Source organism: Haliaeetus albicilla, chromosome 27, assembly GCF_947461875.1.
Source record: "Haliaeetus albicilla chromosome 27, bHalAlb1.1, whole genome shotgun sequence".
NCBI lineage: Eukaryota > Metazoa > Chordata > Aves > Accipitriformes > Accipitridae > Haliaeetus > Haliaeetus albicilla.
The window spans coordinates 19,297,258-19,321,722 of NC_091509.1; the positions used below are offsets into that span (position 1 = coordinate 19,297,258).

A 24,465-nucleotide genomic window follows, 5' to 3' on the forward strand; every position below is an offset into this window, starting at 1 on the left:
TTTTTCATTACTTGTGTCTTCTCCAAACTTTTATTCTCATCTTGTTTCCACTATTTTTTCCTTATGTATTTGTTAATTTCAGAGTTTCTTCTCCTCTGGCTTACATACATTTCGCTCCTGTTTTCATGTATCCAAACACCTTCACTGTGACTTTCTTAGCTGAGTCAGAGCTGCATCTCACTGCATTTCAAGCAGAAAAACACAAGCACTAGTTACTCGACACATCACCCTACTCCAAAAAGTATGAGGTTAACTGTCATAGGAAAAAACAGAGAAGCAATGTAAGTGCAGAAAACAGATGAGCTATTCAGAAAGACAGTTTCTGAAAAATATACATTGAAATTATTTTTATTTTTGCTGGAATTTAAAAAACATAGGAATATTGACATTGCATTTAAAAACCCCAGGAAGTTAAAGATTATACATTGTTGCATCTCTGAAATCCAACAGTGCAAAGCTGGAAATCACAAAAAATGTCTCCGTCATGCCGTTTTTAGGAGATACCAATATATATATATATGAACATTTTGAAACAAGGTTTTTAAAGAAGTGTCAGGCTGTCCAAACTTGAAAGTGCTCTTCATTAAATACACCAAAATCTGTCACTCTTCAGGGGGTACACTGTCAAAAAGTTAGACAATTCAACAAACAAGTTGTATGAAACATAGCAAAACCCAGTTCTTAACAGAAGGAAACCCAATGTATTTAAAGGGAACCATAGGGCTTTAGTTTGAGATTTCTGGTTTAAATTTTGAGAAGTGTTATTGTGTGTGCTTCTTCTCTTTGTTCTACTCAATGTATTAATATTGGCAAGTATTGGGTGTTCTTATCCTATATGTATACTGTTAAGTTGGTATAATCATTACTTTTCATTTCCTGTATTGCAAATAAGGTACACTGACATTAGAGTAACAGACAGTTGTATGCAAACAGAAATAGTCATTTAAATTACCTGAAGCTGGGAAATAGAAGTTGTGAATTTATACAGCCATGATGCAGGATGTATGATTTGTCTTCACCAGGGTTAAAGCAGTATATACACAGCTGTTTTAAAATGACACATTTCTTCTCAATGTGTCAGGTAAGAAAAGCTTTCTACAAAAGTCCTTTTGAAAGTCATCATCTTGAAAGTCTTGCAGCTGCTAGAATGAGACGATTCAATTGCTACCGCTTAGGCTCCAGATAAGTAGACAGGAAAGTTAAATGCTTAAGAGTAGTAAGTATCCATCGTGAATACTAATGGTTACGGGGATGAGACCTCAAAAACAAAGGTCTTGTCCCAGTAGCTTATTGACTGCAATGATAGTCAATATTTGTGGAATTCACTCATAAATATTATTCATTTTTACTTAAAGCCATGTCCTAACAGTAATAAAGATGACAACCCTGGGGGAAAAAAATCACATTAAATGTATATATAAGAATACTATAAAAAAGTGACAAAGTCGTATTCCATTACAAAAGAGGTTTCTCTTTTTTTCTGAGAATTTCTTTTTAAACTAAACAGGCTTTCATTCTTATGTCAGAGAATGAGGAAAAAAATAAAATCCTAAAATTCTGATGTTTAGAAAAAAACAGGAAAACTATTTTCATACTACAAAACATTTCACTTTACAAAAACCCCGAAGAGTTGTTCTATTACCTGGATGATAAAGACAACATGGGATGTGAAAAGGGTAAGAAGATCTTAAAACTAGACCTCAAGTATTTCTGGATAAAATTCTCTACTCTGATCACTGCAAGACTCTCTGACCTTAGGGGGACATTTGTACAGGGAACGAATGTGTGTGGAACCAGCCAGAGAGATGCTATGGATCAGGAGAAAAGCCTGCTTTTATTTTGGTGTTTTATCATTTTTCCAGTATAAACTGATATGGCATGAATCATCCCCACAATATGAAGCAGGTACATTCTAACAATTTCCAACACAAATCCCAACATTGTTTAATTTACTTAACAGTATAGTCTGTCAGAAAAATTAAAATCTGTTTTATTTTATATTCTTTATGATGAAAAGTATATAAACTGCAATTTTAAATTAAATCATGCTCCGCCAAAACTGGTCTGCTTTAAGACTGATAACTTTAGTGGAGAGAATTAAGATGTTTCAGCAAGTATCAATTTTCTGTTAAAAAATGTCCGCAAGACAAAATAAAAAAATTCTTAATTTACAATAAGCAGTGTAAACAGCAAAAACAACAGAAGCCACAAAGTTTCACGCACCAGCCACTGGCAGACAGATAACTCCAAATACTCATAGAACTTTGTATCTTCCTTTGTTGGTTGGTTGGTATGAATTTTGCTGCAAATAAAGAAGAGCATAATCACAGTTTGAAGTGAAAAGGGATAAATGAATTTCACTAAATCCACATTACATGTACATTAGCAATTCCTTAGCAATCGCCTTCCTTTGGAAAACCATTTTTATGGGAAGGTCAACAATTTTGAAAAAAAACCAAAAAACAAAACAAAACCAAACCCAAAAACTAACCCCAAAACTATCAATAATGGCTCACAGCAGGACCACTGGAATTGACTGCTGATTTGAACGGCTACTTAAGAGAAAAAGCCAAAGACACTGTCAAGTCTAATGTAGTATCACTGAAGGTTATTCTAGAGAAAGCCAAGGTTTCCTCAACCAGAGAACTCAAAATACGATTTCTCAAGACAGTATCTTATTTGAAAACAGAGTATGTTGAACACAGACGATTATTAGCTGGGTACACTGTGAAGTTATGGCAAAACAAATCTCTCAACACATATAAAGTATTAAAATGAGGGGAATAATTCGCCTCTCCCCTGCCTTATGGTGCTGAAATTAGGAAATTTATTGGGACCTAACTCTTAAAGGGGTCTTCATTCAAAAAGCTCTGTTAATGTGTTATCTCCATCTGCTGGCTGGATAATAGCCGTATGTCTGGCTGATTGAACACAGCAATATATTTTCTAGGCTGTTCAATGAAACAATGTTTTTGAGATCTATAGGTCCCAGCCCCTGATATTAATGAAAATATATGCCAGAGCGTCAACATTTGTAGAAATCAATCTCACAAAGCATAAATTAAGGCACTTTCCCTCTGCATTCCGGATATTTCACTCACCAATCTGATGAGTTCCTCTTTTATAAGTCGTGTGATTTCTGCCTTTGCTTTCTGTACAGCCAGTTCATTGGCACCTGAAGACAAGAAAATATTACCATCTTAAACATTTTCTGTATATGAAGCCCACAGAATAAACACTCCTTGCTATTTTCAGATAAAACTTGCTGAATATCCTCAGCTATTTGCTGAAGAACACTCCAGTATTGTACAGACTGCCACGGCTAGACTGTGTTCTGTTTTAAGGAAGATATTTAAAACAGGCAGTCATAAATTACATTATTCAGAAATACCTAGGATTAGAGGTTTCTTTGAGAAAAACTTTACTCAACCATCATGAGATTTGCAAAGTTTTTGTGTGGTAGTTGATGTAATTTCTTATACCTTTAACAGCCAGCCCCCCCCATCCCAATCCATTTTCTTCCTTATTTAACAGGGGCACAGACATCTTTGTGCTTATTCTTTTTTTCTTTCCCCTCTCTTTTCTTTCCATCTCCTCCAAAACTGATTCCATATATGTTTGCTGTTGTTCTGTGGCAAGTCAGTCTTATGAGGAGAAGCATCTCTGTGATCGCCATGGATCACTTGACAAAGTGTATTAAGATAAACGACTGTTTCTTTAGTAATTGCAAAGTTAACTACAGTGGGTCTGTAACTGAGCATCTGAACACTACAACTACAGAGATTCCATATCTAATTACAAAACTAGACTCCTCTCTTTAAGTGAAACATTTATAAAAAGAATACTTACTTTCTATAGCCAAATAAATCTTTCGTTCTCCTTCCTTGGGTTCTTTGCCTGGAGGGAAGTAAGTTCCTCTGATTGTAATGGCAGCTTCAGAATATTCACTGATTCTCTGTAGTGCTTCTTTGGAGGTAACTTTCCATCTGGCAGTCTGCAAGGCAAAGGATATGGGAGGATCAATGAGGAGAAAGGCATCACACAAAATGGCAATCCAAAGGTTAGTTGACATTTTAGACAAACAACAAGAACACTGCACTGTGAAAATCAGTCATGGCATTCTACTTTAAAAATGTAGACTGAAATTTTAGCCAGTTATTTTTATGCAAGTATATTTAAAAAACATCTGCCTCTTATGTCAGCAAGATAAAGTTATGGAAGAAGGAGAAAAGAGAATGGATGCATAGTACTATTGAAGCAAGAACTCTATAGAGACCTTCCATTTTGCTACACTGAAAGTTTAAAACTTGTTATTTTTTCTTGCGATTTTCTAAAGCAGCACTCAAGTATTTTATTTAGCACTTTTTGTACAGGAATAGACTTCAAGGGCAAACATACCCTGTTAATGGCTGCAAGTACTTCCCTTTAACAAAATAAATGCTATTTATGTCTACATAGTTCATTGGTTAAAGACAAAAATAAGTAAACCTTAAAATCTTCATAAATAAAGCCTAAGGAATAAACACTGCCAGTTGTTTCTCAAAACCCTGTAAAAATTGTCCCAAATCTCTACAATAGCCTCAAAAATACTTCATTATGATAAATGCATCCCATTAATTTAGACAATGAAATTACTAGAAAGCATCTAGTAGATCGTTTTTAAGTTACTTGTAGACTGAGACAATTGCATTAATCTGACTCTCAGAAATGACTGCACCCGTAATCGGGAAGCCTACCCTATGCGTATCTGACACGTGATGGTATTGAATGGTTGTGTAGTACTGCTATAAAAACCAGCTTACAGAGTCAGCTGTCATTCTTGCTTTAGGCGATCATTTTATCTTACTTTATCTCTGTCACCTCAGATCTGCACTGTGTTCCGTGTTATACACGCATACAGTACAAGATGAGTCCCACTTCCTTATAGAGATTTTCCAGGGACATAATGAGCAGTGGTGATTCTCACTGATGAACTGCCATATATACATCAGTATTTCAGAGAAAATGTTACAAAATATTGAACAACAAAAAGAAGACCAGAAGAGAGCTGTTTTTTCTAGTGCAGCTCTACAAAAAAAAAAAATCTAAAGATCTACAATTTATTTATTTGCAGACACACACATGCAGACAACAGAACAGTTACTTGTCTAGCCATTATGAGCAGGCAATGCTTTGTACCTAGCAAGCGTATCCTTAAAGGGTTTGAAAGATCCTTAGCAAAATTATAAAATCTAGAACATGTTCTATGAATGAGAAACCGCTTAGGATAAGAATTAAGAGGATTTCTGAGAGGGGAAGGGTAACAAACTAATAACACAACCACCTGATAAAATAAGGCAAACATGGTCAGAACCTCAAAGATAAATACAAGGAATTTGTGCTTGATACTGTGGAATATAAATGCTCAAAATAACAGATGAGGTAGACTAGAGCAGCAATATTGTGAATGGCAAAAATACTCAGGTAATAAAAAAGCAGAGAGCAGTATCAGTCACAGTAGTATGACCTTTGAAATAAAATGCCAGACAGTGTCAAAGATTCAGATAGGAGAGAAGTCAGTGGCAGAGGGTGGAAAGATTTTTTTATGATAAGGAATGCTTGTTTTTCTGATATTCTCTGGAATATGACCAAAGCATTGTGTATCTATAAACTGAGAAATAATCACAGATAATGTAGTAATTTCAATTAGGTATGATAAGAAATAAAGACAAAATATTTTATTGTTATAATCATAGTCTAAACTATGAAGATAGCCTTTGTTAAATAATGGTCATTTATACCTGATTATAGCAAAATGGTTACTTGCCTGTGGGAAGTCATTGATCTCTAATTCTTCTTCATATCTCTTAAAGGATTCATTTTGTCCTCCATCCTGTTTCTCTTCCTCCTGCTTCTCTATGGGTACATAATTGAGCTTAGCATTGATTTTTTCAGCCAGTTGCTCTGCAATAGTCTTGGCAGATACAGTAGGAGCCTGAATTGTGCCTCCTCTCAGGATAGCATTTGTAGCCTGCTGCATCACATCCTGTAAAAATATAGGTCCATGTTGAGAACAAGGTAGCCAAAAGAAGTCCTATATAAACCAACAAGGGTTTCATTAAAGCTTTTTATGTAATATAATTGTCCACCTAATAAATACGTTCTCCAAACTTCTCTTTCTCTTCTTTCCTTCCTCTCAATAACTCCCCTCACATCTGCATAGAAAAGATCTTACTGGTCTTTTGTATCTTCAGCTCAAAATACCTTTGGACAATCCAGATCACATTAACCTAAATCTAAATGGATTGTGTATCACATGCTTCAAACAGAGAGAGATGTTCTGCAACTCTGCTGAAGCTGACAAAACCTAATTGTGTAATTTTATCAGTAATGAATTAACTCTTTGCCAGGGCAGACAAAGCATCTCCAGTTCTGTATTAAATCTTATTATCATATTAGCTCAATTACAAATCCTACAACTTGTAACTGAGTTAGCCCAGCACAAATGAGCTAAATAATGCAGTATATTTTTAGTGTGCAGAAGCACTAAATAAAATGGCAGCCACAGAACAAAGGAATTGCTTTTATTTAAACAAAAAAAAAAGAAAAAGAAAAAGAAAAAAATTACTCTCTGAAGAGCCTGACCTTAAAGTGGAAGGGGACCAATACTTGTGCCTCTGCTCCAAGATTCTTCTGGGCATTGATTCTCAAAGCCAATCTTTTAGCAATTTCCAATTTTTCTGCATTCCCAGCTGATGGTGTAGGAGCATTTGATGTTCCTGGTGCTGCCATGTCTTTTACTCTTTTCTTTGAATTGAACATGCTTTCAATTTGTTCATCGATCTAAAGAAAATAATTATTATTACATCACTGCATTTACCATTAGATAATCTTATCATCCTAAAGAAAGAAAACACTAAAGTGCATTTAGTTTACATGCTTTTAAAGAAATTAATCCTATATAAACGGTAGAAGCCTGCCCAGAACTACAGATCAGAAATATGAACAGATCATCTAATCATTAGGAAAAAGTCTGAACATAAGTGTTTACTTTCCAAGCCACAAAAATGACTCTTAACAAACATTAAAAAAGGAATCTAGTAAGGATTTAGAAATAGAAAAGGCTACTATGAATTTCTTTAAAACAGTGCAAGTAAAAAATGTTTGTAATTGAGAGCAATAGTTCTATTTCATCTACACAAGATTAATATTACAAAGAAAAGAATTTCTGTGACATTTACATAACTACTCATGCAATTTAACTAAATCAGTAGCATAGGACATGGGAGTAATAAAAATCTGCAACATTATGTAACCTACTGGGGAAAAAACAAATATATTGGAAATCCTGAAGCAACTTAAATCTTATTTTCAGGTGCTTACATCAACAGCTGTATCTTCATCATCTGAATCCTGCAAGCCAAGAGCTGCTTTTTGTAGCTTCTTTCTTTCATTAGCCAAAGCCTGTTCTGTTTCATCAAATTTAAAACCTTTGCCAGAGAATCCACTGCTTTTTTTAATCAACTTTCCCTCCTGAAAATAAAAACATGTATTTTCATACTGAGAAGTATGTCCAATAGTCATAAAATAACTATAAAATTATACAAATAATTTTGAAATTATTTAAGAAGCAATATCTAATGGAAAAACTCCAAAGTCACTCTTCTCAGCATAAGCAAGATCCTCTGATGGCAGGAGCTCTAGAAATAATAATACAAATTCTGTGAAAGAACTTAATTATCTTTTATGTGAATTTTGATAAAAACCAAAGTGCTCCTTATACAGTAGGCATTTCTCTATCACATACCAGATGACAATATTTAAATTCTCAAGAACAGTCCTGTAAATGACATTCAAGATCCCAATCTTGAAAATAGACGCTTACCTAAGCATACGTATGTGTTCTCAATGAAGTCAGTGAGATGACTCATGTATGTATACTGTACAAGCGGACCCACGTGCATACGCGTTAAACCCAGACCAAAGCCCACTACAGAAGAAAGAATTACTTACAGCCTTCTGTTGGTCTTTGAAGTCAGCCCAGAGCTTCTCCAAATCAGTAGGAATTGGATTCCCCGACAATTCCAAAGCCTTAATGATATCACCAGCATACCGTGCCTGATCCTCAGTAATGAATGTATACGCATATCCCTGGTCAAAATTAATTTAAAAGATAATAAAGAAAAATCCCTGAAGACACTTTATCTCTGAATTTATTGAAGCACCCTTGCACAGACACAGTTGTTCTGGTCAATAAAACTAACTATGATATTCACGCATAAACTTTTTTTAGTGGGAATGTAGAATGAATAGTGACATTTCCCAGGAAGCTGATACAGAGGCAATCAACCACAGATGGTAGAAACTGAAGTCTTTCCTTTCAATCTTGTCATAGTTAAAAGTTTGGAAAATAAAATCTTATAAATTTAGTAGGGCACATTTCCAACAGTGAAAAGCACCCAAACTTTCAGCCACAAACAGGATTTAAAAGAACGTTCGTACATCAGAAGAACGTGTAAGTTCCAACCTTCACAGCGCTAATATTCAGAATATGTTTTACACACAATCACTCAAAAACCTTAGATGCACTCTAAAGGAAAACCCTTTTCCCACCAATAATGTAAACAACTCCCTCTGTAGCTATGCCTTAGGAACACCTTGATCAAGCAATAAATAAGGAAAAATTTTCAGTAATAACCAAAAGGCAACTGATTATACATACTTTATTGCCAGCTCGTCCAGTTCGGCCTGCTCGATGCACATAATCTTCATAATGGTTGGGACAGCTATAATTGACTACCAGCATCAACTGTTTTACATCCAAGCCCCTTGCTGCTACAGACGTGGCCACCAGAAGTTTACAAATTCCATTCTTGAAATCATTAATTATGCTGTCCCTGTCATACTGATCAATACCTGCAGGAAACCAGACAAAACAGTTAATTATAAAGCTCTGCTTTGAGCCAAAAGAATTTGTACACAGGTCAAACTACCCTCCAACCTCAAACAACTGAAAGCCTAAGCAAATAAAATTTCAATACATTCACTCTTTTACAGGCAACATACATTAGCCCAAACAATCGATCTTAGTCTACTACCCAGAATAACAAAACTTTTAGTTTTTCCACTATGAAAAGATGTTTACCCATACCAAGATCCTCAAAAGTTTCTTTAATATGATTTTCTATTTGACTTCTTATATTAAATGGAGACTTCATCTGGAGGTTTTTTCTGTTCTCTAAAGGCAATAGAAGTCTCAGAAGAATGATCATATTTTTCCCTCTTCCATTGTTGCACTAAACGAGCAGTGGTTTTGTACTTATTGGTTACTGTATTTTTAAAAGCATTATATATAGAAAGTTTTAAAATACTCTGGGATGGACAACATTCTAAAGAGATTTCCTCCTCTTGCTACTAAACTACTGCCGTTATATTACTACTTGATGGCAGAAAAGTGAAACAACAGCTGCTATTATTGTGGAATCTCAAATAAAAATATCATATAATATTCCCCCCAATGGCATTCACTGCTCTACAACAGCAAGTAGTTAGTAATATTCCCCAAGAGGTGTTAACTCTCAGTAACAATCCTGCTGCACAAAGACAAGACTTGGCATCTGATGACATCTCCCAGGGAACAATAAAGAGTAATTATGGAAAGCTATCATGCCTATTTCAAATTAAGAGACAAATATCTTTCCCAATTATAAAGTAAAAGCTGCTTAGGAAGAAATAATAATTGGTACTATACAGGAACTAAGTAACTTATTCTTTATAACTACTGAATACCAATATTCTAGTTTGGAGTTGTTAATATAAATCCTTAAGATTGCAAATTACCTCCATGAAGAGACAAGCAAGGGTAAGAGGCTCTCATTAAATCTTTCAACAACCCATCAGCGTGTTCTTGTTTATCTACAAATATGATAACTGATCCTTTCTCCTGATAGTGTCCCAGTAGCTCCAGTAACTTCAAAAACTTGTTCTCCTCTTCTATGACAATCTGGAAAAAGACATACAAAAGCAAAGCAGAAAGAGTATAAATTGTATCTTCAGTCATTAAACACATTCAGGGTGCATAAAAATAAAAATCAGGAACAGGAGATGACTTTTTCAGGCTGTTTCCACAGCTAGTGGCAAAACTGCTGTTCAGCTTAGTGGTACAAGAACAAGTTTTAAAAAAAAAAAAGTGATCACATTGCATTTGCGGATTAGAGTGTTAGTTTATTCTGAGTTCAGCTTTAACAAAGTCACTAAACTTCTAAAAAATAAAAGTTCTGTGGGTATATTAGTTTATATTCAATATTGCTGGAAATAATCTTTTGCAAGCAAATGAGAAGATGAGCAAGGCAGATGTGTGATACTCACAACATGTTGCTCCACATCAGAACAGACAACACTTCTGCCTCCGACCTGCACTTCTATAGGTTTACTTAGGATTCTCCGAGCTAACGCCTCCATAGCTCTGGGAAAAGTAGCAGAGAACATGACAGTCTGACGATCAGGCCTGACGTTGTCTACAATGCGCATAACCTGGTTTAAGAGAACATTCCTTGTTAATATCCAAGTGCTGTAATTGAACTTCATACAGATAGAGAGCTGTTGTCTTTAAAGTGAGGTGGTATCTGCACTACACAGACTACAAAATATTTCTCTACAGATTTCCTCTTGGGACCTAGGTGCTGGCATTTGAAGACAGGCATAACTTGCTGGATTCAAAGGGAAGTTGAGTGGCAATACGCAACCCAACAACAGCCCAGCAGAAATATTAAGACATGCAGCAGAAACCCTACAGCTCAAGAGCCGAAATAAAGGAATTTTTCTAGTTTTGGGGGACAATATAGCCTGATGACAAGTGAAAGAGTCCTGGACGTCCCAAGCTGCCAGCAAGTAATTTTTCACCAACATTTTCAACGTTTTGTTCCTGCCTCCTGCACGACATTACCACCACACATCAAAGACTTTATAAGCAGGCTTCAACTACTAATATGACACCTGCATCAAGGGATTACATAGGGTTACAACATGGCCACAAGTACCCAAAACAACTGTGCAAAAAAAAAAAAAAAAAAAAAAAAAAAAGTATATTAGAGAAAAATCTAAGCTATATAAGAATTTATTGAAAACAAAGCATGTGAGGATAATAGAAAAACTAAAGAGTCAGTTTAAACTGTTGTCCATATGTAGCACATCTTTCTGAATACTCATTAGCAGTGTAATAATAACATAGCATTGCAAAATCCTTTAAGTGGAAAATAACATCTTGTGGCAATATCACTCATGTCATTAATTACCTGAGGCTCAAAACCCATGTCAAACATTCTGTCTGCTTCATCAAGTACAACGTATGTGACTCTACGGAGATTTGTTACCCGACCTGTGAAAGGAGAGGAAAAAACACATGGGAAACAAAATCAAATGGAAATTTAGTTTCCCTCAGGAATAACTTTTTTTTTTAAAAATGTTATATAGTCTCACTATCTTCTAACAAAGACATTAATTAATTTTTTAAAAAATTCACTAAATGTGAATTTTAATGTTCTCATTTTAATCACATATACATTCTGGGAAATGTGTAAGTATGCACAAGGCCCTTTATTTTGTCAAACTCTTCTCTTGCATACCATCATAGGGCCAGAAGAACCTGTAAAATTCAGAAAACTGCCCTCGCCAAAACACATCATAAAACTAAGACTGAGATGAAGCAAGGAGCCACATCAGCCATTATCTGACAGCGCCACCTAGAAAAAAACATATTAGAGATTACAGCGCATGTGTGGAAGGCAAAGTCCAGTGCTAACTGTTGCAGCCTCAGAAAAATTCCTTTTACACATATAATATGTAATGCTTCCTTGGAGATAGAAATAACTATTTGAGGATAATCATACTAATTCTAGTTAACTCGTAATAATATGCATAAAACAGAGTAAGCAGTCTTTTCAAAATGAATATATAAAGATTAAAACCTACCCAGTAATATTACTAAGTGTAAAATTAAGAACCACCCCAAACTCTGGGACAGCTGGAAACAAAATAAGCAAGTTGTATATCTGTGAACATTTTGAAATTATGATGGACAGGATAATTAGCACCCTTCCCAAACAAATAGCTAAGATTCCCTTTCATGAGAAGGATTTAACTCAGGAATTTAAGAATCATATTCTCAAATGATATAAACATGTGAACACATTCAGTTCCAAACAACTGTGGAATGACACTGTCAAATGCTCTCAGAATGGAACAGATTTTTCACATTTTCGACAACTATCACTCAAGACTTGTGCCTATCAAACTACAGTAGAATTTGGTCCTTTCAGCTTCAGCAAATTGTAGCTGAATCCTCAAATTATTTTTTAGAGATTTAGCGCTGAGGTTTTTTAAGATATGGAATTCAAACTTAAGGAACAAAATAAATATTTCTTAAAATCTACATATCTATTTAACATCTTAACACTTTCATCCCCAAATAATAACTTTGTAAAATTACTTGGGAACAGCATTAATGTACCTACCTTTGACGATTTAAGTCTTGGAAGCCCAGTTCTATATGTCTTGAAGGTACTTTTTCCACAGAAGTTAAATAATGTCAACAGTTTAGTAGAGGTTTTGATGTGGAATAATTTAATAATAAAACTTTATCTAATAAGCATGCAATGGTTACACTAGGACAAAACCTCTTAAAGCTGCAGTGGCTCAGTTTAATCAATCTGAGTATTTGATGTAAGGTCAGTTCTTTTACTTTTGAACAGTTATTTAGGGAGGGCTTCTTTGTTTTTTAAAACCAACAGATAAAGGCAGTCAGATGCTTTTACTAAAAGTGGGGAACTGCTGAGCTACACTAACAATAATAAAGCATCAATGGACAGATAAAATAAGCAACTCTTATATAACCTTTATCTAAATGACTTGAATTTAAAAAATTTGGACCGGCACATTTTAAGTTTAACAATGATAAACATTCTCAGAAACTCTTCAAGAATGTAGTATTTCCTGTCCTCCCCAAAAAAGTCAAACCAATGTATGATTAAACCTATTATTAGTGCTATATATTCTCAATAGCTAGATAGTGCAGCCTGAAGAGATATAAGAAAATTCCATAAGACCATTTATCAAAATACATGATCTTTTGAATTTGTTAGAATTACACAACAAATATAAAAAAATCTCCATAGGAAAAGGTTTTCTACTCACCATTGTTAGCTGCTAACATGTCAATCATACGTCCAGGTGTGCAAACAATAATTTCAGCACCTCTTTTGAGTTCAGCTATCTGATTTCAAAACACAGTAAACAAACTATTAGAGTGGTCTTTTGCTTTGTGGTGGTTGTTTGGTTTTTTTTTAAACATGTATCACCTTGCAAAAAAGAAAACGACATACACTGTAATACAGCTGTTCTACTAATGTGAATTGTTTATGTAAAGATTTTACGCAGCAGTTTCTTTAAGCCTTTGGAAAACTTTGCTTTCCAAAACAGTAACCTCTGACAACTTGAAGTAGTTATAATAGGGATATGACTTCTATACAGTTAAGGGCCTATAAGAAGTGTCACATGTTTATCAGGGACAACTGATACTAAATAAACCATGTTCCATCACAGATGGTCACTCCTGTTGTTTCAATAAATGTGGGTGGGGAAACCCCTTGAAATTAATCTCTAAGTTACTCTAACATGCAATATTTCATAATGCAATAAACGAAAAGTTAACATTTTCTGGCTTTTGTTATCTTGAGGGGAACTCTCATAAAAGTATAGCTTCTCAATAACTTTCAAACTATCACATCCGACTAATAGTTTAACTATTGCCATGCTCAGTACATACATAAAAAGAAACAGTCTGAAACGTTTCAGGACCATACTTGAGAATTTTCAAGATTAGTACGTTTAAGGCTAAGTTAGGTGGAAACGGTTAAGCCTTTGCATTACGACCATTTATACAGAGAAAATCCATAATGAAGGCTGCAAAAGTACTGGATTTATGGGAAAGAGAAAGGAACTAAATCCACTGCGAAAGTAACGTTAACTAATAAAGTTCAAGAGTTATCTGACAAGTAAGGTATGTCTTTTGTGTACCTGTTCACTGATTCCTGTTCCTCCATAAACACAGACAACTCGAAGCCCAAGTGTCTTTGAGAATTTCTTGCACTCCTTGGTAATCTGCAAAGCCAACTCACGAGTAGGTGTCATAATGACAGCTGAAAAGCAAAGCATTTTCATCATACATTGTAATATAAGAGATGTTGTTATTTATACAACAAAAATGAATAATTTGTAATAATGTTTACAGCAATTTACTTACATATATTTTAAAAAATGTAATTTCAAGAAAAAGAAAATTAAGACAGTACGAGGATGGGGAGGAAATCTGGTCAAAGTTTCAAAATCAAAGGAGTAAGGTCTCCCTTTCCAGATAGATGGACGTGCAAGTGCTCTTGAAACAACATTAGACAGCAAAGTGATCACGAACAATATTAAATAGTACGGTGATCGTTAACTAAATTAAAAAAAAAGCCACTCATAAATGGACATCAGTAAGTAAGCATTCCTCCCTATAAACAAGTGAAGAACTGAAGACCCTTCTGAAGTGTATGGTTGAGTTTTTATTTATTTAAATAGCAATTTTGAAAATAAAAGCTTTGTACCTATGGGACCTTCTCCTTCTTCTAATGCTCTCTGATCCATAATGTGTCTGAACATGGGCAACAGAAATGCAATAGTTTTTCCACTTCCTGTTTTAGCAATGCCAATCAAATCACGTCCATTCATAATCGCTGGGATAGCCTGGGTTTGAATGGGAGTGGGCTTTTCATAGCCATGTCTTAAAGAAAGGAAAAAAAGATATTTTAAGAATAAAATACACAAAATTTCACAGATGTGAATCACAAAGTCATGCTAAAAAAATTTGCGTACTTATATTTACATATGCGTATCAGTGCCATTCAAAAAACACAGCTTAAAAATGAGCAGCAAAGCATGATACAAATGGCAGAAGGAATAGTTCCTAACAATAGTTCCATACTGAGTGATAAACACTGATGACTATATATGTAGCATCTATAAACATGGGCATGTTGCATTATGCAACAAAGAAAAAGGTTTTTCTCATAAACTAATGATAGAACACAGTGAGCAAAATCAAGCATGATATAGTTCATAAAGTGCTTGCTTACTTTTTGAGGGCAGTGAGAATCTTCATGGAAATACCACACTGTACCCAGGTTTTTATTGGTTTGGGGCAGCCTTTTCCCTTGACTGTAATTCCCTCCAACTCCAGCCTGTACACATTCACCTCTGAAATAGAGTTTGCATTACAACAGAGTCAAACTTGACATTTCTCTACCACCTTGATCAAAATATTCTTGATCTGTCCCTGAACATGAAATATTAGTTTTAGCACCACCAGAATTAGCTTGTTATACATAAATACAGGAGGTAGGTGGAAAGGACTCCGGTAAATTTTTCACTGAAAGCCTCATATATAATGATATGAAGTTATAAGTAATAGGGTTCTGACTGATTCAATGTTTTTCTATACCAAGTTGCTCCAAATGCTCTTTATATTCCAAAAAAATTTGCTGTTTCTTTGCACATCAAAATCCATCTTTCTTTTCTTCAGTAGTAACCAAGGTGTTCTGGTTGTATTTGTCCTTACCTTCTTGAGTCATTTTAGCTAGTTCTGGTACTTCAACATAGAAGTTTTTCCTGAAAGGTTCATATTCTATCTTCCCATGATCCACTGGTTCTAGCAGCTTTCTCTGCTTGGTCTGATAGCCAGTCAGGGCAGTCTGAAGATCAACTTCCTCCTCTTCTGAGGAATACTGCATAGATTATAATTTGTGTGTAAATTAGTATGAATGATATTCAGAGGCTCTGTTTTTTCATTTATAAAGGAACTTCACTCAGATGCAACAGTTACTTCTTACCCTATTAGACCAGACACTGAAAACCCACTCTCAGTTTAAGAGTCCCAACTGTTCTTTCTTCTATTTCTTTCATGTTTCTCCCAAACCTTAACTTTCATTGAGTTCTGTATCACTTTCATGACTTTATGAATACTACCAGCCTTGTCATTCAGAAATAATCACTGCCATGCAACTGAAACAGCAAGAGGAAAATATTAAGAAAAAAAATCCAGCCAGCATACCACTGATTCGTGTCCTACTGCAGTCACAGTTCTGACAGATGCACCCAACTCAGCTTTAAACTAGCTGAGTTCTACTAACACTGGAACTGCAGCAACATAGAGCTTACCATGACCTAGCTGAGCTACAGTGCTAGCAGGGTATCTAGTCTACGACTTGGGCAAGGCTGTCTCAGACCCTCCCGGACAGCAATACACCTATACACTTAACAACTATTCAGGCCTACAATACCACACAAAACCACATTAAGCACTCAATATTCCTATTCTCCTGAAAGCATTTTATGAAGGCAGTTTGGTCACAGAAGAGTAATTCTGAGAAGTTCAGGTCCAATCCCTGAGCAATATGGCTCTATGAGAATCCCAGAGCACTGTGCTGTTAAAATTCAATACTCATGCTTATCTGCCATTGCTCAACATGCAGAAAAATGTGCACTGTAAAGACTAAGGGGAGATCTACAAATTCATTGAACCCACATCCAGAAAGGGCAGCTTACATTTATTTACTTGTACCACCTCTTCCTACTAAAACACTGTTAGTTACAGCCAGTGTAACAGACAATGCTTATATATTTGGTTTAGGGTGCCCTCTACTAGAACACGACTTGGCATAGCATTTTGTAGCCCCCGGCAGAATCAAACTCCTTTCTACTCTTTCCTAAACTGTAAAATGAAAACATCTACCTCTCATTTGTGCTAAAAGAGATGTCTCATTATGATTTACGAAGTATTTTGAGATCTGTAACTTACAGGTGTTTCGGGAATGAATATATTTCTACTTACAAAGAAATTCAGCAGAACTGTAAACCTCATTTTTTTCAGATTAGATACATGCAACTGAATGTGCAGACTGAGCAGCTGTATACATAAACACTCTATGCTAGCTTGTGGGTCATTCACACACAGGATCACCAGGACTGCCTGCCCAATTTCAGTAACATGAACACATGAACTGAACACACACTACACGTGACATACACCAGCCCAGCCATATTAAGAACAAATACAAAGCCAGGCAACCTGATGCACTCATTCAGTTCTCATCTGTATAACACTGCCTCTGAACAATAAAACTGCAATGGCAATTTCTGAAAAAAAAAACCAAAACAAAAAACCCCCAAAAACCCCCCAAAAACCCCCAAAACCAAAACCAAAGAACCCCAAACAGTACAAGTAACAAGAAACTGCATAAGATGAAAAAACCTTCTGACCAGTGTTCTGTGAATTAAATAACTGAATGTTTATCTCCTAGGAGATGGAAAAATCTCATTCTCATGCCTCTTAACAGAGGCACATTGCCTTTTCACAGTAGACATACAAGACACTTCCATTACCTCCATTGCATCTTGGTCATTCTCCATGAGCTCCCCTTTCTTCTTTTCTGACTCTGCAGCTGCCTTTTTGGTTGTCACCACGGTTACTACTTTGGTAACAGTTGGTCCAGTTTTCTATAAAAACAGTTAAGAAAAATTATTGCACTAGCATATAAAACAAAAAACATACTGTATAAAATATATAGAATATTTGTACTTCTGAATGCATTATGCTGGGCTTTTTTCACTTCCTTCAGTGAAATTTTATCAGAATAATGCTTGATAAAAGCACCAGGAAATTAAAGTTAAGGCAAACAGGCATTAAGTGCATCTAACTTACTTGCTTTTTTGCACTTCCCCTTTTTTTCAAAGCCATTTTGATATTAAAACACTAAGTAAAAGACAAAGATAAGAAATCTTAATAAGTGATTTCACCTTTTCACTCCCACCTCCACCTTTCACACTTCTCATATTGAACTTCTTGACTTCTTCTTTTACTTCTTCCATATAAGCATCCAAAGGATCTAATTCTTCATCTTCAACCTCATTGCCTTCTTTTTCTCCTTCTGCAGTTTCCTCTTCATCATCTAATACAAGCAAGAAGACGGGAATAAAACAGGGAAAGAGAGAAGCGCTCACATGTGTTAAATTATTAGTCTACCCAAATAACTACAGTCCAGTTTCATTACTGTATCATTTTTCCTCATACAAATCTCTCCAGTTTGTTAATCTCAATTGTATCTTAAACCATTTGAAGCCATGACTAGATTTAGGTTTTGTTATTTTATAGTTCACCTTCTGAAAAGTAATTAAATGCTTTAAAGATAATATAATAAAAACATTAGGAACAAAAGTATTTTAACTGTCATATATAAAAAGTTAAATACCATCATCATCTTCTAAACTCCATTTTTTCCCCTGTTTCATCTCTTCAATTTCTTTTTTCAGTTCTCCTATGTTTTCCATAGCCTTCTTGCGCTGTTCTTCCCTCCATTTCTCCACTCTTTCTTTTCGTTTTCTCATTTCTTCTTCTAGTTTGTTCTGATCAAAATTCTATGATAAAAAACAACGAAATAGTGAAAATAAATGGCCACTGGCTTTAGCCTATGCTTCTTCAAACAAACGTAACTGTTGTGTGAGCATGCTGTAGGAGACTGGACATCCACAAACTTATCACAACAGAAGTAAATGAAACATACTAACATCAACTATAATATTTTAAAGTAAAATAATGCAGTTACTATTTTATTTTTCATGATAGTAGCTGCTATATAATTTTTAAGATTATAGCAAATTAAACTTTCCTTTATTTACTAGGAAAAAAAAACGTAACTCACACCAGTGAGTTTCAACTCATTTTAGCCATTGATCCATAAAAGACTAAAGAATTATCACGCTACCCTCTACTTCCAAAAGTCCTTCTAGTACAAAAACCTGTGATCGGTTTATGCGTGGGGAGCTCTCACTGACAGTGCAGCCACTGTTAACAAAGGAGCGTTAGTAACAACGTGCTGGTTTAGAAGAGTTAGCCAGAACGGCTAGTATGGGGATTCTTCATCTAGGCACGTCTTTTCATGACACAGAACAAGGCAAAGTGAGCTTCCCTCTCCCTTTGTTCTTTGATTCCTGCCTGGGTCCAGAGGCCAAAAAAATTTTCAGCTCATCCGTTGACACCTAATGTGTGAAAAAGGAGAGATCTTCACACTTGCCTGTGGTTCACAGTCTAAGCAGTTTGAAATCCTGAATTGAGAAGAATGTTTCTTATGCCAAGAACTGGAAGCGTACCCCATGACAGGAGTCTGTGTTACTGAAGAGAACACTCTCTCATTCAGTGGGGATTTTGTTCAGCTCTAAGAACAGGTTTTCTTTTGTTGATGCAGTAATCTATGGCTAACTTAATTCCTGGTTTAAATTCTTATCTTTTAAATTTATAAGTGTTAAAAGCTTCTACCTCAGTGGCCACGGTATTTGTGGTGGCATCTTTATCCTTCTCTTCTTCTTTGTCTTCTTTGTCTTTTTTCTTTTCTTTGGAAACTTCCACACCTTCTGTCTTTTCTTTAGATCTTGATCTGAAAAGTAAGATCAAAGATTTCTTGGAACATTACAGCTTTTCTCAGGGCAGGGATACACATGTGCTGGATAAAAACAGAACTATGAACACGCTGTACAGGCTTATGTTTTCGAATACCTTACAAAGCACACTGCCTCCCAGAGAATCTTTCCATGTTATGGAAATATTCCCTTTAACTACCAGAAATGCAATCCACCAATTCACATGCTTTAGTTCTGTTCTTCTCATTTTTCTACAGGGGGAAGTTGCAGACTTCATTTCCAAACACTTAAAATTGATACGCTAGTGGTTCTGCAGGTTTTTTTACAGCTCCTTGAAGACAGCGCTTAGAAAAGAGATACTAAAAATTTCCTGTTTGTTGAATTTCTAGAGAAAGGTAAAGTGATCTAGCATCTTGCCACAGAAGCTTGAATGTCCCCCTGAGCATACAGTACTGGCTGAAGGACATAAAACCACCTCTCTCTGGGAAAAGCTACTTATGTAACTCAAATGTAACATGCAGACTTGCATTTAATATAAAACCCATTTGTCACAGATTTTATTATCCTTGCTTGCTTCCAATTAAAAAAAAAAAATTTAAAAAATGCATCCATGAGCTAACTCATGATAATAAATGTAAAATTCACTTTAGCCAATTAAATCTCATTGAGCTACTCTAATACAAACCACACACTTATTCCAAAAGACACTGTGATTCCAGCTTCTCACGATTTCTAGATTGTCACCAACTTGCTTATTCTTTATACAGACTGCTGTTACAACTTACGGACTTCCCACGCCTTTTACAGTATAGTATGATTATATGCTGTTTGTTATTATATCTGAAAAATCCATTAAAATATATTTAAAAGAACATAACCTGTAGTAAGTTTTTACATATTTCTAAACTCAACATCTACAAAAGTTCAAGCTTCACCACTTTACCAAGTCTATTTACTAGACAGTTTTATTCAATTATAAACCCCTAAGACCAGTACTTCTCAAATCTGTATTGATTGCAGCACTAAGCACACCCACAGAATTTAACAAACAGCAGATAAAACAGGTGGTGGCTTTACCAAAGGAGACTTTTTGAGCTTCACTGAAGTGTTACACTATATAATTTATTTTTCTGCAAAAATATCATTTAAAAAAAAAGCAGATTCCAAACGTTATTGGCTTACAGTCTTTAGAACACCTTTTGTGTAAAGAATGGCTTAAACATTGAGCTCAGGTATAATCAGTGGCACTTGTAACAGTTCGGGAATTCCTGTTATAGATGTTACCATGACGCCATTTATAGATCCCCTGCTCCTACCCTACCTGCATTTTTTAAAAGTCTTGTATGTTTCCAAAGAAATAAAGTGCTTTATTTGAGGAAGAAAATGATACAGCACATCACTGAGAACACTACACTGGAGTAAATCTGGTAACTAAAACTTACTATTCCCTAGAAATTTACAAGTTTGAAGAAAGTTATACTACAATGTAATGCCTGTGCTAGACAGCACCTGTACTTTATTAACTTGGGCATACACGCTGGGACACAAAACATTACTTATTGATACTGGAACCTGAGATAACAATGAAGCACTACAAAACTTTCAGAATTAAATTCAATCTTAACTTTAAAGTTAACTGCTTTTTTTAGCTGCCACAGCTTGGGACTTTTTCTTTTACAGAAACGTTCTCACAACAAACTGCGTTAGACACATTAAGCAGTGGGAAAAGATCGTAACAGTACACTCACATAGTATTCTCCTTGTTCTACAAACCAAAGCTTTGCATAGCTTTGCCTGATGATTCCCTCCACGCTACCGATACTTTTACAATATCTTGCCACTATGACATTGATTATAATTAGTGGACACAAATACCTGTTTTCGGTTTTCCTGTTTTTGCTTGGACTGGAAGATCGAGACCGTCTACCTCTACTTCTGCTTCTAGAGCGCCTCCTCTCTCGGCTCCGGGATCTTCTTCTCTCTCGGCTCCGTTCCCGTTCTCTACTTCTTGAACGTCTGCCACAGAAAAAAAATTGTATTTATTTAGCACATGATCATAGTACAATTTTAGCCTGCCATTGAGGAACAGGTCGTAAAAGGAATCCCAACAATAATCAAGACCACCAAGAGCTTACAAACTCCAGCACCAGGACCTAGAAACCATTTAATAAGCAAAAACATTAAGCATAGTAAAATCTAACATGAACAACAGCAAACTAACTAATTATAGTGGAAGAACATATTCAGAAGACAGGCATTTTTATCTACTTTGACTGGAATTGATAAGTCATACCTTTGACGCTTTCTGTCACGTGATCGGGACCTTCTCTTGTCCCTACTGCGTGACCTCTCACGTCTACGTTCTCGATCTCTACTTCTAGAGCGTCTGTCTTCTCCACGTTTTCCTCTTTTGTCAGATGGAGAACGACTCCTAGAACGGCTACCAGAGCGTCCACGTGACGCAGAGCGCTTCCGATAATGTCTGCATCGTAAATTCACAAAAAAAGATGAACATGAGCGTGAGAACAATTTACAGTTAAAGGATATTTGTCATATTTAGGTGGACAAGCAAAAAAAAAATTATTTATCTTAATTTCTTGGACTTTTTAAATTTCTAAACATTTGTAATCATCTTGCCAAACCGATTAATACACATATACTCCTGATGATGCTGAAACTAGAGGGATTACTTGGTCAAATTTTTCTTTTGGTTTTAGAATACTACTATAAGCACATCATGAGAACAAGAGAACATCAAGAACAATTTCCTTTTTGAAAATCCACTGGTTTCCATTATACATAGGAAAAGATGAAGACTCTTTGAAGCTACCTCAAAATTTGTCAAACAAATATAACTGTTCCTTGTTGCTTTTTATACAATATATGACTTTTATTCAGGTAAGCTAGGTAAATTTACATTTCCATTTATTTTTCCAGGACCCGCAGAGCCTTTCTCCTGACAAGGCCTAGTAGCCAGGCTTGGGATCCACAAAGAAGCAGAGAAAGCGAGACCTCAAGCCCCCCACCTCCTTCTCTCCCTTCTGTCATTGCCACACAGGGTTGTATTACAACAGTATCGGCACTAAAAATAATATAGTTTATTTCAGCACTTTGGTATATTTAGGTACCATGTACATTTGCAATCAGTACAGCAGCAGCATCATATCCATATACTGCCTATCGTCAGTACAACTGAATGCAAAGAACATCTGTCAGCGTTAGATATCTCTGATTTCTTTCCCATCTCTGTCACAAAATGCCATGGGATTTGCTCTGTACTTCCCCCCTTTCTAATACTTTAGTTTCAGAAAACTAAAAATTTCTTTTTAGTTTTCCTGTACAGTGTGCAATAAAGCTGAGCATATGATTCCAGGTTTCAAAAGCCCCAGTCTGATGAACATCAACTCCAGCACATGCAGCCCACCCCACCCATCTCCACCCACCATTCAGTCTCACCCTCTTACTATGTCTTCATTTTTAAAACTTTTTGTAGGTATTAAAATAGAAAATCAATACAAGTTTAAACCCACTTTTTCTACTATTTTTAGCCAAACAGAAAAAATTTGTCATTATCAGAAGAGAAGCTCTACTGTGATAAGCGAGGGAGTCCTGCTAGCTTGAGCGTCAGCAGTTTGGCATTCAGTTCCCAGGAGATTTTGCAGCCTGAGTCTCTAACAGTGTCCCGCTGGCACCAACTGCCGCCCTAGCTAGTTTGAAACTAATTTAGATATATCTATGGGAGTACCCAGCTCTTCACTGAATCACTAATTTGAACCCAAGCCGGCTGTTAAAATTTCAGCTCATGCGCCTCACACAGTATAAGTCTCCGTTAAGGATCCAGGAAGCTGTTACAGTGCAGGCACAACTGCATGCGGGGACTACTGTGTCACAGTTTTAGTGTTAATATCTGACGGTTACATTAAACTAGGAAACGGAGACATATGCCACAACAGCACTTGCAAGTTCTGGAGCTGGTTTAAAGCCCGACAGGTGTGAGCAGCTCCAAATCATCTGGCAGCACAGGCTTGACCCGAAACACACAAAGTACACGATCCCATTGCTGCTGAGTTGCTTACAACACCTCTTCAGGTGTTTATACCAGCTGCGAGGGGACAAAAGACATGCGATCCTGCATAAACTTAAAAAGAACAAGCAAAAATGTCTAATCCAGATAAAAAAGCCTACCGGGCTAATTATGCCATTGCTATTATTTTAAAACAAGCCAGCAAAGGCCGGCTGGGCTCAGAGAGGCTGGGGGCTTCCTCCCCGTTACCCCAGCACTTTGGACCCAACGCCCCGCACCAAAACCGGCCGCCTGTACCCCACACACACCACCACCTCCCCACCCCCCCGCCCAGAGCCCCGAGGCGCCTCCGGGCCCAGACCCACGGCCGGCTCCTCACAGCGGCGGAGGGGCCCGGCGGCTCCCCGGGGATCGCGGACCTTTCCTCACAGCGCCTCGGCCGCGCGGCCCGACGGGGCCCCGAAGGCCGGCGCAGAGCCCCGAGCCCCCCAGCCCTGCCCTCAGGGCCAGCTGCGAGCTCCCGCCGCCGGCCGGGGCCTGCCGTGGCCGGGCCCGCCGCCGCCCTTTGTTCCCCCCCCCCCCCGCCCCGCACCGCGCCGCACCGCACCGCCCGAGGGAATCGCCGAACCCCGAGCGCGGGCCAGGCCGGTGGCGGCGGTGACCCCGTTGCCCTCACCTGGACTCCCGGCCCATGGCGGCGGCGGCGGCGCGGTCCCTGCGCTAAACGGCGGCGGCCATTCCGCGCCCCAGCGGCCGGGACGACGAGAGGCGCGGCGGGAAGTCTGCGGCCCCCCCCCCCCCTTCCTGCCCGCCGCCCGGCTGCGGCGCCCCCTGGCGGTCGGAGGGCGCAGCAGCGAAACGGGCAGGAACGGGCGGCTGCCCGCCGCCCCGGCGCTCGCCGCAACTCCCCGGGCAAAGGCTTCAGCCCCGCTGCCCGGTCCCGGCGGGATGCCCGG

General features: G+C 37.2%; 1 protein-coding gene across 6 annotated transcripts; it reads right to left on the reverse strand.

The window, feature by feature from the left end:
* DDX46 (DEAD-box helicase 46) lies at positions 1 to 24,309 on the reverse strand. Of its 6 annotated transcripts, none has more exons than XR_011322486.1 (25): positions 24,186 to 24,309; positions 21,779 to 21,967; positions 21,361 to 21,501; positions 19,385 to 19,502; positions 18,321 to 18,486; positions 17,869 to 18,020; positions 17,455 to 17,568; positions 15,632 to 15,797; positions 15,150 to 15,270; positions 14,622 to 14,797; positions 14,053 to 14,174; positions 13,171 to 13,249; positions 11,274 to 11,356; positions 10,348 to 10,512; positions 9,820 to 9,982; positions 8,702 to 8,895; positions 7,993 to 8,130; positions 7,363 to 7,512; positions 6,625 to 6,822; positions 5,807 to 6,025; positions 3,850 to 3,994; positions 3,102 to 3,175; positions 2,224 to 2,302; positions 953 to 1,142; positions 1 to 180 (listed from the first exon to the last, which is right to left on the reverse strand). XR_011322486.1 is itself a non-coding variant. In XM_069772964.1 (24 exons), exons 1-23 carry the CDS (start codon positions 24,200 to 24,202, stop codon positions 2,255 to 2,257), a joined length of 3,138 nt encoding a protein of 1,045 aa, XP_069629065.1. In that variant the 5' UTR covers positions 24,203 to 24,309; the 3' UTR covers positions 333 to 1,139; positions 2,224 to 2,254. The 6 variants fall into 6 exon arrangements, 3 of the variants coding, with proteins under 3 accessions (XP_069629065.1, XP_069629064.1, XP_069629063.1); XR_011322485.1 differs by lacking the exon at positions 1 to 180 and adding an exon at positions 333 to 621; XR_011322484.1 differs by lacking the exon at positions 1 to 180 and adding an exon at positions 333 to 621 and having other exon boundaries at positions 953 to 2,302.
* Positions 24,310 to 24,465: the final 156 nt, after the last annotated feature.